The 18,102-nt window shown below is 41.9% G+C and overlaps 1 protein-coding gene across 1 annotated transcript; it reads right to left on the reverse strand.

The window, feature by feature from the left end:
• Positions 1-9,714: 9,714 nt before the first annotated feature.
• On the reverse strand, positions 9,715-10,794 carry LOC119300102 (UDP-glycosyltransferase 83A1-like). Its single transcript, XM_037577166.1, has 2 exons — positions 10,690-10,794; positions 9,715-10,317 (listed from the first exon to the last, which is right to left on the reverse strand). Exons 1-2 carry the CDS (start codon positions 10,792-10,794, stop codon positions 9,715-9,717), a joined length of 708 nt encoding a protein of 235 aa, XP_037433063.1.
• Between the last annotated feature and the right edge of the window lie 7,308 nt (positions 10,795-18,102).

Raw genomic sequence — 18,102 nt, forward strand, 5'->3', positions numbered from 1 at the left:
GAGTATGACATGACTGGATCTCTTTTACCATGAATTACAATGTCTAGTCAGTCCTTGGTCTTTAAAGGTGCTCTGCATTTATGTTTTGCGGTCTCAGAAAGGGCTAGCGAGATACCACCTTGTTATATCATATTATGATTGTTTTGAGAAAGTGTTGCCATCCGAGATTTATTATTATGGCTCGCTAGTTGATTATGCTATTGATATGAGTAAACTTGAGACCTATGCGTTATTGCAAATGTGGTTAGTTATAATCTTTGCTGAAAACTTGAATGCTGGCTTTACATATTTACAACAACAAGAGCAAACAGAGTTTGTAAAAGTTTTTCTTTATCACTTTCAGTTTATCAACTGAATTGCTTGAGGACAAGCAAAGGTTTAAGCTTGGGGGAGTTGATACGTCTCCAACGTATCTACTTATCCAAACACTTTTTCCCTTGTTTCGGACTCTAACTTGCATGATTTAAATGGAACTAACCCGGACTGACGTTGTTTTCAGCAGAATTACCATGGTGTTATTTATGTGTAGGAGCAAACGTTCTCGGAATGACCTGAAACTTCACGGAGACACTTTTCAAAAAATAAGAAAAATACCTGCAAAAGATGAAGGCCAGGGGGCCCACCACCTCTCCACGCGGGTGGGGGCGCGCCTGCCCCCCTAGGGCGCACCCCCTACCTCGTGGGCCCCCTATTGCCTCTACGACTCCAACTCCACCTCCATATATTGAGTTTCGGGGAGAAAAAAATCAGAGAGAAGAAATCATCACGTTTTACGATACGGAGCCGCCGCCAAGCCCTAAAACCTCTCTAGAGGGCTGATCTAGAGTCCATTTGGGGCTCCGGAGAGGGGAATTCGTCGCCATCGTCATCATCAACCATCCTCCATCACCAATTTCATGATGCTCACTGCCGTGCATGAGTAATTCCATCGTAGGCTTGCTGGACAGTGATGGGTTGGATGGGATCTATCATGTAATCGAGTTAGTTTTGTTAGGGTTTGATCCCTAGTATCCACTATGTTCTGAGATTGATGTTTCTATGACTTTGCTATGCTTAATGCTTGTCACTAGGGCCCGAGTGCCATGATTTCAGATCTGAACTTATTATGTTTTCATCAATATATGAGTGTTCTTGATCCTATCTTTCAAGTCTATAGTCACCTATTATGTGTTATGACCCGTTAACCCGGAAGTGACAATAATCGGGATACTTACCGGTGATGATCGTAGTTTGAGGAGTTCATGTATTCACTATGTGTTAATGCTTTGTTCCGGTTCTCTATTAAAAGGAGGCCTCAATATCCCTTAGTTTCCGTAAGGACCCCGCTACCACGGGAGGGTAGGACAAAAGATGTCATGCAAGTTCTTTTCCATAAGCATGTATGACTATATTCGGAATACATGCCTACATTATATCAATGAACTGGATCTAGTTCTGTGTCACCCTAGGTTATGACTGTTACATGGCGAACCTCATCCGGCATAATTCTCCATCACCGATCCATTGCCTACGAGCTTTCCATATATTGTTCTTTGTTTATTTACTTTCCCGTTGCTATTGCTATCATCACTATAAAATACTAAAAACATTGCTTTTACTACCGTTACGTTTTGTTACCCTTATCACTACTATCATATTACTTTGCTACTAAATACTTTGCTGCAGATATTAAGTTTCCAGGTGTGGTTGAATTGACAACTCAGCTGCTAATACTTGAGAGTATTATTTGGCTCCCCTTGTGTCGAATCAATAAATTTGGGTTGAATACTTTACCCTCGAAAACTGTTTCGATCCCCTATACTTGCGGGTTAGCATGTCCCGTGCCATCCAGGTGTGCAATGTCGTGTTCTTCATATGGATCCTCGGCTCTGGGAAGACGGTGGACAAGCTGCCACTGTCCAAAGGCAAATGGTGCCACCGGCTGCACATGGCCAACATCGATAGGGAGGGGCGATACGTCTCCAACGTATCTATAATTTTTGATTGTTCCATGCTATTGTATTATCTGTTTTGGATGATTATGGGCTTTATTATACACTTATATATTATTTTTGGGACTAACCTATTAACCCAGAGCCCAGTGCCAGTTTCTGTATTTTTTGCCTATTTTAGGGTTTCGAAGAAAAGGAAAATCAAACGGAGTCCAATTGACCTGAAACTTCACGGAACTCATTTTTGGAAGGAAAGCATCCCGGGAGACTTGGAGTCTATGTCAAGGAAGCTTTGAGGAGGCCATGAGGTAGGGGGATGCGCCCACCCCCTCTGGGCGCACCCTCCACCCTCGTGGGCCCCTCGTGGCCCCCCTGATGTACTTCTTCCGCCTATATATCTCCATATACCCTAAAACTACCGGAGAGAACAATAGATCGGGAGTTCCGCCGCCAGAAGCCTCCGTAGCCACCAAAAACCAATCTAGACCCGTTCCGGTACCCTACCGGAGGGGGCAATCCCTCTCCGGTGACCATCTTCATCATACCAGTGCTCTCCATGACGAGGAGGGAGTAGTTCTCCCTCGGGGCTGAGGGTATGTACCAGTAGCTATGTGGTTGATCTCTCTCTCTCTCTCTCTCTTGTGTTTTTGAGGTGATACAATCTTGATGTATCACGAGCTTTGCTATTATATTTTGATCCTATGATGTTTCTTCCCCCCTCTACTCTCTTGTAATGGATTGAGTTTTCCATTTGAAGTTATCTTATAGGATTGAGTCTTTAAGGATTTGAGAACACTTGATGTATGTCTTGCATGGGATACCCGTGGTGACAATAGGGTATTCTATTGATCCACTTGATGTATGTTTTGGTGATCAACTTGCGGGTTCCGCCCATGAACCGATGCATAGGGGTTGGCACACGTTTTCGTCGTGATTCTCAGGTAGAAACTTTGCGGCACTCTTTGAGGTTCTATGTGTTGGTTGAATAGATAATATGAGATTGTGTGATGCATATCGTATAATCATACCCACAGATACTTGATGTGACATTGGAGTATCTAGGTGACATTAGGTTTTTGGTTGATTTGTGTCTTAAGGTGTTATTCTAGTACGACCTCTAGGGCTGTTTGTGACACTTATAGGAATAGCCCAACGGATTGATTGGAAAGAATAACTTTGAGGTGGTTTCGTACCCTACCTCTGTTGGAAAAGGCAGTGCCTAGGAGGCGTCTAGGTAGCGCCTAGGCGCTAGGCAATAGCCAAACGCCTCGCCTAGGGCATAAATGGAGGTCTAGGCGGGGCAAGCAAGGAATTGCCTACCCAAGAAAGAAATCATGCCACATACTGCACTGATATGCCAAACGGGTTATATTCCAATGGCAGTAGACGGTAATTAACTTATTTGTATGCCCTAAACTAATATCAACACCCATATAATAATCACAAATACACTATGAGCAAAAAATATATTATCGCCTAGGCCGCGCCTAGGGCGCTTAGGCACCGCCTAGGCACTAGGTGAAGGCCAACCGCCTCGCTTACGCCTACCGCTTTTTTCAACCTTGTACCCTACCATAATCTCTTCGTTCGTTCTCCGCTATTAGTGACTTTGGAGTGACTCTTTGTTGCATGTTGAGGGATAGTTATGTGATCCAATTATGTTATTATTGTTGAGGGAACTTACACTAGTGAAAGTATGAACCCTATGCCTTATTTCCACGCATTGCAATACCTTTTACGCTCACTTTTATCATTAGTTACCTTGCTGTTTTTATATTTTCAAATTACAAAAACCATTATCTATTATCCATATACCACTTGTATCACCATCTCTTCGCCGAACTACTGCACCTATACAATTTACCATTGTATTGGGTGTGTTGGGGACACAAGAGACTCCTTGTTATTTGGTTGCAGGGTTAGTTGAGAGAGACCATCTTCATCCTACGCCTCCTACGAATTGATAAACCTTAGGTAATCCACTTGAGGGAAATTTGCTACTGTCCTACAAACCTCTGCACTTGGAGGCCCAACAACGTCTACAAGAAGAAGGTTGTGTAGTAGACATCAAGCTCTTTTCTGGCGCCGTTGCCAGGGAGGTGAGTGCTTGAAGGTATATCTTTAGATCTTGCAATCGAGTCTTTTAGTTTCTTGTTTTAGCACTAGTTTAGTTTATAAAAGAAAACTACAAAATATGAAAACTACAAAATATTTTTCGTGAGTATGATGGAAAGGAAAATTGTGCTCAAGTGCTAGAGGAAGAAGTCTATAAAATGTTTGGCACTAAATCTTTGAATGATGTGCATGATTGCAATGTTGTTAGTACGAATTCATTGAATATCCATGATACTAATGATGATTGCAATGTTGTTTTGCTTGGAGCATCAATTTATTTTGCCAGGATTTGCTTGCTGTTATTTAGAACAATTTTTTGCATCTTTTATTTCAAGAAAAATGGCATTGATAGCCTTGACTATGCCTATTTTAGAAGTCCACATGTTGCTGTTTGAAAATAGAAAGTTTACCGCTGTTGCAATAATTCCCTAGAAAAGTCAGAATGTGATAAAATGTTGAAACCTTTTGCATATTAAGCTCTGATAAATTTACTACAGTGGGAATTTTCTTTAATAATTTTTGGAGCTAGGTAAGTATGGATGTTGCTGCATTCTTTACAGACTATCCTGTTTAGGCAGATTGATGTTATGTTTGCATATGTTTGCTTCTTTAATGATTCTATTTGAGGATAGGACTATTAAATATGCAGAGGAATTTAGTATGCAATGTTGAATAATAATTTTTAGTGATTTTCTACAGTAGAGTATGATAAGGTTTTTGCAATGGTTTATACTAACTTATCTCACGAGTCCCTGTTGAGTTTTGTGTGGATGAAGCTTTTGAGATTTAGGGAGACCGTGATATGAAAGGAATTAAGGAGACACAAAAGCTCAAGCTTGGGGATACCCAAGGCACTCCAAGATAATATTTCAAGAAGTCTCAAGCATCTAAGCTTGGGGATGCCCCGGTTGGCATCCCACCTTTCTTCTTCAACAACTATAGGTTACTATCGGTTGATCCTAAGTTTTTGCTTCTTCACATGATGTTTGCTATTCTTAGATGTAATTTTATTTTGATTTGCTTGCTGATTGAATAAATTATCAAGATCTGAAATCCTTAAATGTTAGAGAGTCTTCACATAGTCGCATAATTATTCGACTACTCATTGATCTTCACTTATATCTTTCGGAGTAGTTTGTCATTTGCTCTAGTGATTCACTTATATTCTTTTAGAGCATGGTGGTAGTTTTATTTTGAAGAAATACATGAACTCTCATGATTCACGTATATTATTTTGAGAGTCTTAAATAGCATGGTAATTTGCTTAAAAAAAATCCTAATATGCTAGGTATTCAAGAATAATAAAATTCTCTTATAGGTGCATTGAATACTAAGAGAAGTTTGATACTAGATGATTGTTTTGAGATATGGAGGTAATAATATCAAAGTCGTGCTAATTGAGTAGTTTTGTATTTGAGAAGTGCTTGTGTTGAAGTTTGCAAGTCCTGTAGCATGCACGTATGGTAAACGTTATGTAACAAATTTGAAACATGGGGTGTTCTTTGATTGTCTTCCTTATGAGTGGTGGTCGGGGACGAGCGATGGTCTTTTCCTACCAATCTACCCCCCTAGGAGCATGCGCGTAGTGCCGAGGTTTTTGATGACTTGTAGATTTTTGCAATAAGTATGTGAGGTCTTTATGACTAATGTTGAGTCCATGGATTATACACACTCTCACCCTTCCATCCTTGCTAGCCTCTTCGGTACCATGTGTTTCCCTTTCTCACACTGAGAGTTGGTGCAAACTTCACCGGTACATCCAAACCCCGTGATATGATACGCTCTGTCACACATAAACCTCCTTATATCTTCCTCAAAACAGCCACCATACCTACCTATTATGGCATTTCCATAGCCATTCCGAGATATATTGCCATGCAACTTTCCACTAATCCGTTTATTATGACACGCATCATCATTGTCATATTGCTTTGCATGATCATGTAGCTGACATCGTATTTGTGGAAAAGCCACCTCTCATAATTCTTTCATACATGTCACTCATGCATCATCGCAATCCCGGTACACCGCCGGAGGCATTCATATAGAGTCATATCTTGTTCTAGTATCGAGTTGTAATCATTGAGTTGTAAATAAATAGAAGTGTGATGATCATCATTTTCTAGAGCATTGTCCCAAGTGAGGAATAAAAAAATAAAAATAAAAAGAGAAGAGAAAGGCCATAAAAAAGAGAAGGCCCAAAAAAAGAACAGAAAAGAAAAGAGAAAGGCCATAAAAAAAGGGAAGAACGGCCAAATAAAAAAATGAGAGAAAAAGAGAGAAGGGACAATGCTACTATCGAAAGTAGCACCATAATCTTCATGTAGAGAGTCTCTTGTTTTGTCACCTTCATATAATAGTGGGAATTTTTCATTATAGAACTTGGCTTGTATATTCGAACAATGGGCCTCCTCAAGTGCCCTAGGTCTTCGTGAGCAAGCAAGTTGGATGCACACCCACTTAGTTTCTTTTGTTGAGCTTTCATACATTTATAGCTCTAGTGCATCCGTTGCATGGCAATCACTACTCCTTGCATTAACATCAATCGATGGGCATCTCCATAGCCCATCGATTAGCCTCGTTGATGTGAGACTTTCTCCTTTTTGTCTTCTCCACATAACCCCCTCATTATATTCTATTCCACCCATAGTGCTATGTCCATGGCTCGCGCTCATATATTGCATGAAAGTTTATAGGTTTGAGATTACTAAAGTATGAAATAATTGCTTGGCTTGTCATTGGGGTTGTGAATGATGTGAGCACTCTTGTGTGACGAAAATGGAGCATGACTAAACTATATGATTTTGTAGGGATGAACTTTCTTTGGCCATGTTATTTAGAGAAGACATAATTGCTTAGTTAGTATGCTCGAAGTATTATTATTTTTATGTCAATATGAACTTTTGTCTTGAATCTTTCGGATCTGAATTTCATGCCACAATTAAGAAGAATTACATTGAAATTATGCCAAGTAGCATTCCACATCAAAAATTCTGTTTTTATCATTTACCTACTCGAGGACGAGCAGGAATTAAGCTTGGGGATGCTGATATGTCTCCAACGTATCTATAATTTTTGATTGTTCCATGCTATTATATTATCTGTTTTGGAAGATTATGGGCTTTATTATACACTTCTATATTATTTTTGGGACTAACCTATTAACCCAGAGCCCAGTGTCAGTTTCTGTTTTTTTGCCTATTTTAGGGTTTCGAAAAAAGGAAAATCAAACGGAGTCCAATTGACTTGAAACTTCACGGAACTCATTTTTGGAAGGAAAGCATCCCAGGAGACTTGCAGTCTACGTCAAGGAAGCTTCTAGGAGGCCACGAGGTAGGGGGCGCGCCCTCCCCCTTGTGGGCCCCTCGTGGCCCCCCTGACGTACTTCTTCTGCCTATATATCTCCATATACCCTAAAACTACCGGAGCGAACAATAGATCGGGAGTTCCGCCGCCAGAAGCCTCCGTAGCCACCGAAAACCAATCTAGACCCGTTCGGGCACCCTGTCGGAGGGGTCAATCCCTCTCCGGTGGCCATATTCATCATCCCGGTGCTCTCCATGACGAGGAGGGAGTAGTTCTCCCTCGGGGCTAAGGGTATGTACCAGTAGCTATGTGTTTGATCTCTCTCTCTCTCTTGTGTTCTTGAGGTGATACGATCTTGATGTATCACGAGCTTTGCTATTATATTTGGATCCAATGTTTCTTCCCACCTCTACTCTCTTGTAATGGATTGAGTTTTCCCTTTCAAGTTATCTTATCGGATTGAGTCTTTAAGGATTTGAGAACACTTGATGTATGTCTTGCGTGGGATACCCATGGTGACAATGGGGTATTCTATTGATCCACTTGATGTATGTTTTTGTGATCAACTTGCGGGTTCTGCCCATGAACCGATGCATAGGGGTTGGCACACGTTTTTGTTGTGATTCTCGGGTAGAAACTTTGGGGCACTCTTTGAGGTTCTATGTGTTGGTTGAATAGATGAATATGAGATTGTGTGATGCATATCGTATAATCATACCCACGAATACTTGATGTGACATTGGAGTATCTAGGTGACATTAGGGTTTTGGTTGATTTGTGTCTTAAGGTGTTATTCTAGTACGAACTCTAGGGCTGTTTGTGACACTTATAGGAATAGCCCAATGGATTGATTGGAAAGAATAACTTTGACGTGGTTTCGTACCCTACCATAATCTCTTTGTTTGTTCTCCGCTATTAGTGACTTTGGAGTGACTCTTTGTTGCATGTTGAGGGACAGTTACGTGATCCAATTATGTTATTATTGTTGAGAGAACTTGCACTAGCGAAAGTATGAACCCTAGGCCTTGTTTCAACACATTGCAATACCGTTGACACTCACTCTTATCATTAGTTACCTTGCTGTTTTTATATTTTCTGATTACAAAAACCATTATCTATTATCCATATACCACTTGTATCACCATCTCTTCGCCGAACTAGTGCACCTATACAATTTACCATTGTATTGGGTGTGTTGGGGACACAAGAGACTCTTTGTTATTTGGTTGCAGGGTTTTTTGAGAGAGACCATCTTCATCCTACGTCTCCTATGGATTGATAAACCTTAGGTCATCCACTTGAGGGAAATTTGCTACTGTCCTATAAACCTCTGCACTTGGAGGCCCAACAACGTCTACAAGAAGAAGGTTGTGTAGTAGACATCAAGGGGGCATTGCCCCCTTCGCGCTATATTTGTTCAATAGTTGTTTAACATTGAGCGCGTGTCTCTTATAATTATTATTTGTACTATATAATTACATACACATGGTAAATTCATAAAGGAGTAACAAACAGTGGCTACAACGAGACGATCGAAAGGAAAACACCTAAAACCTAACGGTGCGAGCACACGAGATCCACAAATACTAACAACTGATGCGAGCACACAGAATCCACAAAAAACTACACGAGCCACGAAGCAGAACCAACTGCTAAATACTCAAATAGGAACAAAATCTACAACACAAACGCACGAACACACTACTACCAACAAACTCCAGACCTAGATATGGAAGCTGCACAACCACAATCATGAAAAATCGCACGCGTGAAGAGAGAGATGGAGAGAGACAAAAACTAACCAGGGAAGCAGGGAATCGAAGAGGAAGATCAAGATTCACCAGAGAGGGATCTCAAAAACGCAAGGAACCCAAGGGAATCGCCTCGACTCCTTCGCCTCTCGAACATCTCCTCTGCCACTCCACCCTTTCGAAACAATACCACCCAAATGAAATGGGGGAAAAAATTCAAAAGTACACATGGGGGAGACTGTAACGGACAGACCCGCAATAAACCCGCGCCGGCCAAAATAAAACCGCACCAGACCAGACATGACAAAAGAAACCCACGACTGAAAACAACAACTCTCAGCACGAATCTCAGCGTGAGATCAGACAGGCACAAACTCGAATGATAGCCAATTGAAAAACACTCGAGTGAAAAATAGCAAATCCGTTTGTTTTTGCGGTGGCCGGTCTGTGCTCCGAGTCGGCCGTTCCGTTAAAACACCTCTCGCGTGAGATCCTTGTCAAGCAGGCCGTGCCATCCATTTTGATAGCGTGTCTCTCTCTAATGATGAAGTTCATAGCCGAGAAGGACTGGTTTCTCCCCCCGTGCATCGGACATCACAACAATTTCGAGGTTAAGAAGTAACAATATCAATTGATGATTGTTGTCTTAGCAAGCTGACAAACTTGAGCAAGTTCCCATGCGAGGACCCTCCCTCCCGGATGCTGCCGCACGCGACCTCCTTCCATGCCGCCGCCCTCGCCTTGACCCCCTCGTCATCACTGAGGAGCCGCGCGACCTTGCTCCGGACCTCCTCCTTTGCGACGACCCCTCGCCCATCTCGTCGGAGCTTGGTGCCGATGCCCCACATGTTGCACACGTAGCTCTGGTTGCAGAACTGGTCGGCGAAGTAGGGCCAGCACAGGAACGGCACACCGTGCAGCACGCCCTCCACGGTCGAGTTCCACCCGCAGTGCGACACGAAGCAGGCCACGGCTGGTTGCGAGAGCACCCGCTGCTGCAGCGCCCAGCCCACCACCAGCCCCTTCCCCTCCACGCGGCGCTTAAACGCATCGAGGTCGAACTGATCCTGCCCTGCGCCGATGGTTAAGTCTGGCCGAACCTCCCACAGGAACGGCCGGCCGGAGAGCGCGAGCCCGTCGGCGAGCTCTTGGAACTGCGTCGTGTCCAGGAAGCCGGAGCGAAAATGTTGGGCAGGACCATGGTCCAGCTGGACCTATGCTCGGAGACGTTGATCCCTGAACACTGTTTCTATGGATCTGTGCATGGTTGAGTAAACAATTCGTGGCGGGAAGAGTTAGTATGTTAAACAATGCATGGCGGGAGCTGTTGGAGGGAGTTGGCGGGTGTGGTCATGCATGGCGCGGGTTGTTTAGTCTATGTCATAACCTATGAATTGCTAAGCAGGCCTACTCAATTTTTTATACACTAGGCAATACAATAGTCAGAATGCATCGGGCATGGCAATGCCGTCCTCATGCATGACCAACTGTTCACTACTTGTTTATTTGCTTGATATGCATGACGACTCTCTCCCCAAGAGAAGCATTGAGTAGGCTAAGGTATCCGATGCAAGGATCTTCCTCACCCAGACGTCCTCCTCCTTCCATTTATCCACTCCAAGGCTCACAAGGTCTCTCACATAGTTCTTCTCAAGAAAGGAGTATGACAGTGTGTTTGCGTTTGCGGCCATCGGGACAGTGCTGCCTCGCCAGGCTGGGACTTGTCTAATACAGCGACGGACCTTGGTATGTACCTAAAACAACTTGCTCATGTTGTTCTTTCTCTATTCTTGCCGGTTCTAGTTAGCTCGAGCTCATGCTGTTCTATCTGTATTCTTCATTCTGTTTCGTGTACATGGATACGACTGTAGTTGGGCGACGAAGAAGAGGCTCGAGTAGTTGGGCTAGTGAAAATATACAAGAGGGTATCCATTTAGAAATTATGAGAGAAATGGGTCAAAAATGTCCGAAATTATGGGTGTTGTTCTTTCTCTGTTCTTGCCGGTTCTAGTTAGATGGAGCTCATGATGTTCTATCTGTATTATTCATTCTGTTTTGTGTACATGGATACGAGTTTAGTTGGGCGACGAAGAAGAGGCTCGAGTAGTTGGGCTAGTGAAAATATACATGTCAGTATCCACTTAGAAATTATGGGAGAAATGGGCCGAAAATGTCTGAAATTGTGGGTGTTATTCTTTCTCTGTTCTTGCCGGTTCTAGCTAGCTGTAGCTCATGCTGTTCTATCAGTATTCTTCATTCTGTTTTGTGTACATGGATACGAGTGTAGTTGGGCGACGAAGAAGAGGCTCGAGTAGTTGGGCTAGTGAAAATATACATGACGGTATACACTTGTAAATTATGGGAGAAATGGGCCGAAAATGTCCGACATTATGGGCCGAAAAGTACTAAGAATAAAACCTTTTTTTGCTTTATAAATAAACTCTGTGTATCCAGAATAATATGTTTTTGCTCTATAAATAAACTCGAGAACAAATGAATAACCACACTTATACATCTCTGATTTTTGTTGATAGGATTGTGGACTTGTATTGAACAAATCATGGATATACCAGAATTGTCAGATGAGGAGTTTTAACGCAGTGATGGCAGCTGTCCGACATCCAGGTGCTCCACCAAACTCGTATTCAAGGTCATATCCTCCTTTGATGATTTCAAAAGGAAAATTGTTACCGAAATGGGGTTTGAAGGTTTACTGAAATTTCCCTTGCTGAACAAATTGAACTTGAAGTTTTCAGTGTGGTTACTGAGCAAAATTGATGAGATTAGACGTATGATAATTATAGATGAAAGTAGGCAGTACAAAATGAGCCCTAAAGATGTGAACAACGTTTTCGGCATCCCATGCTCGGGAAGGAGGGTCCTAGAAAAGATTTCTGATGGCAAGCAGGGCATAGTTTATTTGATTAGGAAGCGTTTAGGCATGGAGAAGAAGGATGGTCATAGCCTCAAGGCTGCACAAAAAATACTAGAGAAGCAGTATAGGAACCCAATGTCACAAGAGGAAATAAAAGTGTTCAAGACAGCTTTTATCATCTTCATAGTTGGGCATCTACTTGCACCTACTAGCAAGCACGATTACGGCACCTTTGCGTATTGGCACGCACTAGAAAACACCGATGACTTACAGTGTTGGAACTGGGGAGAATTTGTCCTCGATGCACTTTGTCAAGCAGCAACGAGGATAAAGAATGAGTTGAGCAATGGGAGCAACATAAGCTACATAACAGGATGTACATTGTTCTTACAGGTACGGGTTAACAATGCTATCCACATAACATTTTTCTTTCGAACAGATAGTTCAGTACGTTTAACTAATACTTGTTTTTTCAGGTTTTCTATCTGGACAATGCCGACCTTGGACCGATGAACATGGACCATGGTATTCTTCCAAGGATATCAGTATTCAACAATGATATACTGAAAAACATGATTCAGTCTGACACGAAAGTAATGGGCGAAAGATCTGAGGCTACATTCGGCAAATCGTTGGTTAGTTATCACTCTCTCGAATTGGCAATTTAGCTTGGGGTTAACATCCCTCTAACTTCACCGTATGAACAAAGTGTAGCCAAGAAGTAGTGTTAACCGTACCACTGATGGAGAAATTTGGACTGCAGCCTGCAAACTTGCAGAAGATATGAGGTTACCGATAATGGTATGACTACAAAGTTTTTTCTTTAATACACTGATAAAGTACAGTCATTTTTTGGTATGATTAATTGTCATTTCATTTTTCGAGCAGTGCGGTGCTGGTATTTACAGAGAGCTAATGACCCATAATCAGCGTTGTGTTGAGAGGTTAAATAAAATAGTTGAGTATGAGACAGTGCAGCTAATTGGTAACTTAGGAGCTATAGGAAAACAATGGAGGCATGTAGATAGCTCAACTAAAGATGGAACTCTACACGACACTTACGAGCAAGATAGGGATGCAGGAAGAAACAGAAACAAATCAAACAACAGCGGCTCCTTGAGCACAAGTAAGTTTCCAAGCTTCTTAATTTTTTTCCGCCTAGATAGACAGAAATAACTATGATGATGAATGAACACTCCATTTTCATATGTGCAGGAGACAGCAAGCAAAGAGGTAAAAGGGTTGACTCTTTTTCTCAATTCTTGTCGTCTTGTTCGCCAAATGGGTCGACCAAAAAGATAAGACTTTTTGAGAATGACGACCAGAGACGGCTTATTGAAGACTGCCCAAGTTTCAGTTTGGGAATTGATTTTGACAGCCCGGTTTCAAGGAAGAATAATGATGCAGATAACATAATCGGAATGACAACACCTGAACCTACAGTGGGAGGAGCAATGTCAATTAGCCAGATTTCACCTCCTTGATCAAGGAGAAGCCCATCAACAAATAACATGCTGGAACAACAAATGTATGTGTACGAAAGAGACACTAGATTCATGGACACGGTGAATCTAAACGCGAGGACTCTGGAGTTTGACATCAGCTCTTCACCATTCGTCAAAAGAAGGGCTAGATTGTTCAGTACGAACCAGCAACAATGTCAACCGGCACACATATGGCATTATCAACTCGATATATGCAAGAAATTCAAAAAATGGTTGCAAAACGTCAACGACAAAAACACATGTGAAAGGTAAATAAGTTCTCCGTGCATACATTGATTTTTGGACAAGAGGTAAACCATGTCAAATGAACTTTTTATTTTTGATTCATTGATATTCACTATTTTAATTCGGCATGCAGCTTGTGGATTATGCACTACAACCTGAGGTATATCGAGATCTCCGCTGCCACAGTAAGGAGACACCTGTGCATGATCGAGGACATGGAACATGATTTCTTTGACATTGTAATAAGAAGATTCAAACAATATGACGAGGAAAGGACAAAAGAACCTCACTCTTCCATTGTGAAACACTTTATGGAATCAGACGTTGCGGTACCTAATCACCTCAACTGAAAAACATTGTTTTACAATTTTTTTGTCTTGTACAACTTTGAGGCTATGACCATCATCACGACAGCATATAATAAATTAATCATCTTTTGTTTTTTGTGTTTCAGACATGCATAATGGCTCAGCATTCAACATCAGCATTTAGCAGTAAGGGAACAGTTCATCGGACCACATGTAAAACACGACCTGCCAAATTGCAACCTGGTACGTACTTTAACCATTTTATATTGATGATAAGCTCAGACATGAACAGATAATAAACATTATTTTTTCCCTCGAAGATGCTACTTCCAGGGAAGGTCAATTTCACATGGGTGTGCTACGCTTTTGAATTTAACAAGTCAAGGATAACTGTATTTGACCCAACAATATCCATGGATGGCGGTAGCTCATTGCCAGAGCTACATATGAAGATATGCACCCAGATGAAGACATCCCTGAAGCAATGCGCCACAGATTTTTTTCAGAACTGGCAGTATGATTGGGAAAGCATGTCAGTCCACATATTTCAATGCAAGACAACAACTACACTCAGGTAAAGGATTGCTTGAAATTTTTTGTTATTTTTCATTTCTTAACCATACCTCATCTCTATGATGGAACAATTTGTTTTACATGTACCAGAAACTGCACGAGGCTAGCAACGCTGATGTTTTGCAGATACTTTGAAGAAGATAATGACATATTCCCAGAGGTTTGTGTCGCATAATTATTTAAATTAGAAGAGTGGTACATGCCATTATTGTTAATTTTGACGATGTGTACTTTTTTTGACACAGCTACAAGGTGATGCAAACGAGTTCGCGTCTTTCATACTCTACGACATTCTTCATCTCCGAGGAAACATCGGTTATCTTCCTAAGGAGTTCGTTCAGACGGTTAGCGATTAACCAGCAGCGAAACTAATATCGATGTTCGCTAAAGAGGCAAAATGTGTTTGTTTGAGGCCAAATTGAACCTTCATTCCCGTGGTGTTCAACTTGTAATTCACTGATAATTTAAGTAGCAGTCGTGTATGTAATTTGGATAATTTCCGTAATTCAGTTAAGAAGTTTTTATGGCTATCACTTCAATGTATAAGGCTTCACACACCAGATTCTCGGTTGTATATATGAAAGGGGTTGCGCGCAGGCGGTGGTCCGCCCTGGAACTATGCGAGATTTGCAGAAAATCTAAGAAATCGTACGGCCACATCATAAAAATTGATATTTTTGCTATAATGTTGATTACAACCCAGCGCAATGTCAACAAGCCTAGAATGATTGCGAAAAGTAACAACCCTATTTCGATTTTTTGTGGTCATGGCCAACGCTAATTGCCTGTATGTTGATGGTGTTTTTCACATTAGTTTTTATACGTATGTATATAAATATACTCATTTCAATTCTATGAACGCGTCCTCAATTGATGGTCTAAAGACAACAAACATCGACTATGGATTTGTCTTGTGTTATGTTTTTCGATGTTGTAGTTTTAGATTGCAAGCAAAAGTGTTATCAAAGGGGCCACTTAGAAAGATCGACAAAATCATTCGGGCCCTCATCTGGCGAAAAGAGGAACAATCTCAGACCTCGGGAGGTAACTCCCTTGTTAACTGGAAGACCGTCTGCCGCCCAAGGCACTTGGGCGGTCTTGGGATCATGGACCTGGAGGGTTTTAGCCGTGCCCTACGCCTCCGGTGGTCGTGGCTGCAATGGACTGACCCAGAAAGGCCATGGGTAGCATTAGAGCTCCCGTGTGACCAAACAGACATGATCATCTTTCGCGCGTGTACCTCGATTACGCTGGGCAATGGGCATCAAGCGCCGCGCCCAGACGCTAGATCTGGCCCGCGCCGCGCCCGGATGGGGGTGCGGCGACGGGGATCTGGAACCCTCCCCGACGCCTCGCGGATGGCGACGGGGGAGGGAGGGGAGGAAGTCTGGTTGGGCTGATGAGTCTAAAAAAAGGGTACTTGGCAATGTGATACATAGCTTATTGTAAGAATTAAATCTTTGGCTATTGAACTGATCTTATATTTTTTTCTTTTTCTACGGGCATTACAGACATTCTTTTTTGTGAAGATTAATTCCTTTTTTGTATAAACATATTGATCTGTAATGAAACGTCTGCGGATGCGAAGGATTTTTTTTTGCGATAAGCGAAGGATTATACTTACCTAATTACTTTCCCTATAAAAATACAGTACTTTGCCAACGACTTTTTCTTTTTTTTACTATGTTGTAAAGTACTTTTCTGAGCTAACGTTGTCTTTGTAGGCCCTTTTCGCACTGTACATTTGATAAATGCCCGAGGTGAAGGAATCGCGCGCGACATGGACACCATGCATAAGATAGTGGAATCCTATGCCATTTTTTTACTGTTCCAACGCTGAATATAAGGTTCAGGGCTGCAGTAGTTCGTCTCCACACACAGAACCTCATACCCTGAAAGCTGCTCCTCATTCCATCTGGTACTAGATAGTATCAGTACTCCTTCACCACCGCAGCCATGAGTCACTCCACGCCGCATAGGGCTCCCGGCGGTGAACGGGCGCCGTTCGTCTGCCCCTATTGCTCTGCGGAGGTGTACGTCTACCGGTCAAACACCTCTCACAATCCAAATAGATATTTTTTTCAAGTGTATGAACCATCCGGTAAGTACAAAACTTTCGAATCTGAAAAAATAAGTCCAGCGTGGCTGATCTTGATAATCAAGTGCCAATGTCGCAGGATTGCCCTTTCTGGCGTTGGGCCGATGAGTACAATCCAGCTCCACCTCCAGCACCACACTTCGCAGGCAACATTCTGCGTACTGCCGGACAAGGAGCGGAACTCGTCGGCATGGTCGAGCTTCTTCGCATGTTGAACTTGTCACTGTGGATAGTTCTCGCCATTGTGTTGTCATATCTAGTGTTAAAGTCTTAGATGTGGGCGAGCCAATCTGATGGTCATACGTACCCCCTTCATTCACTTTCATTAGCGTTGTTGTACCCGCCCGCCTCATCTGACCTAGAAATTTATGTTTTGCATGTCCTTATTCCACCCCAATTCTCCTGTACCCACTTCGACTTATATTTTTAATTCAAGCATGTTTTATTAGTTAATCACATGAAATGCACAATTATTGTTCAGTAAAGAAGCAATAAAAAAACAGCATAATGGAAGCAATTCTGAATAATGAAAATACCAGGGTAATTTAAAACATTGGTAATACAGGGATCGTCACAGATGGATCAATAATGCAACAGCCTGACGTTCTTAAACAAACTACAATAATCCTAACCTTAAATTATTAAGGAGATCGATCGAATGCTTCGTGAAAGTTTTAGAAAACAATATTGGGAAGCATGATCAAAAGACGACAACAGTACTAGCTAGCACCCATTGCGAATACTACTACATTAAGGCCAGCTCACATGCTTCACCCCAAAGAAAGATAATTCTTTTCTCAAATCGCCTTGAAATGGTCCTTGTCCACCGTTGTATAAATTTCTCCAATCTCAAGCAATATGGCCAAGGCCTCCCTGCAACGTAAGATCACAGAATTAATAAATTTTATTCGTTTCAAAACAAGTAAATTGTCAATTAGAAAAAAGTAAATATATAACTATTTTACCTCGCCACAGGCTCCTCTATTTTAAGCGTCTCTAAGATGTAACCGATAGGTGTACCTTTCTCCCCATCGCTGCAAGACAACATATATTGTCAATAATACACCTCGCAATTAAACGACCAGGGCTCGCGGTAAAAGAATATACCTATGCTCAAACTCCTTTATGGTTTCAACCACGTTGACAATGTCATCAGATGTTGGTTTTTTAGTAGACGCATGAGCGTTAGCTGCGTCAGTCTGCCAACAAAATAAACCTATATATTAGTATAAGAGATAAAGTAGAGATTATACTCAAAGCAACTCCAATGTATAAAGATTAATCTTGCCTTTGAAATCTGCAGGTGCTCATATATAGCTTGGAGGAAATGGTGGGTGATGTCATTGTAGTTTGTCACTTTACTGGCGATTTTTTTTAAATACAGCCATGGAAAAATCAGCGTAAAAATATCGAGT

This window comes from Triticum dicoccoides, chromosome 5A (assembly GCF_002162155.2).
Source record: "Triticum dicoccoides isolate Atlit2015 ecotype Zavitan chromosome 5A, WEW_v2.0, whole genome shotgun sequence".
Lineage (NCBI taxonomy): Eukaryota > Viridiplantae > Streptophyta > Magnoliopsida > Poales > Poaceae > Triticum > Triticum dicoccoides.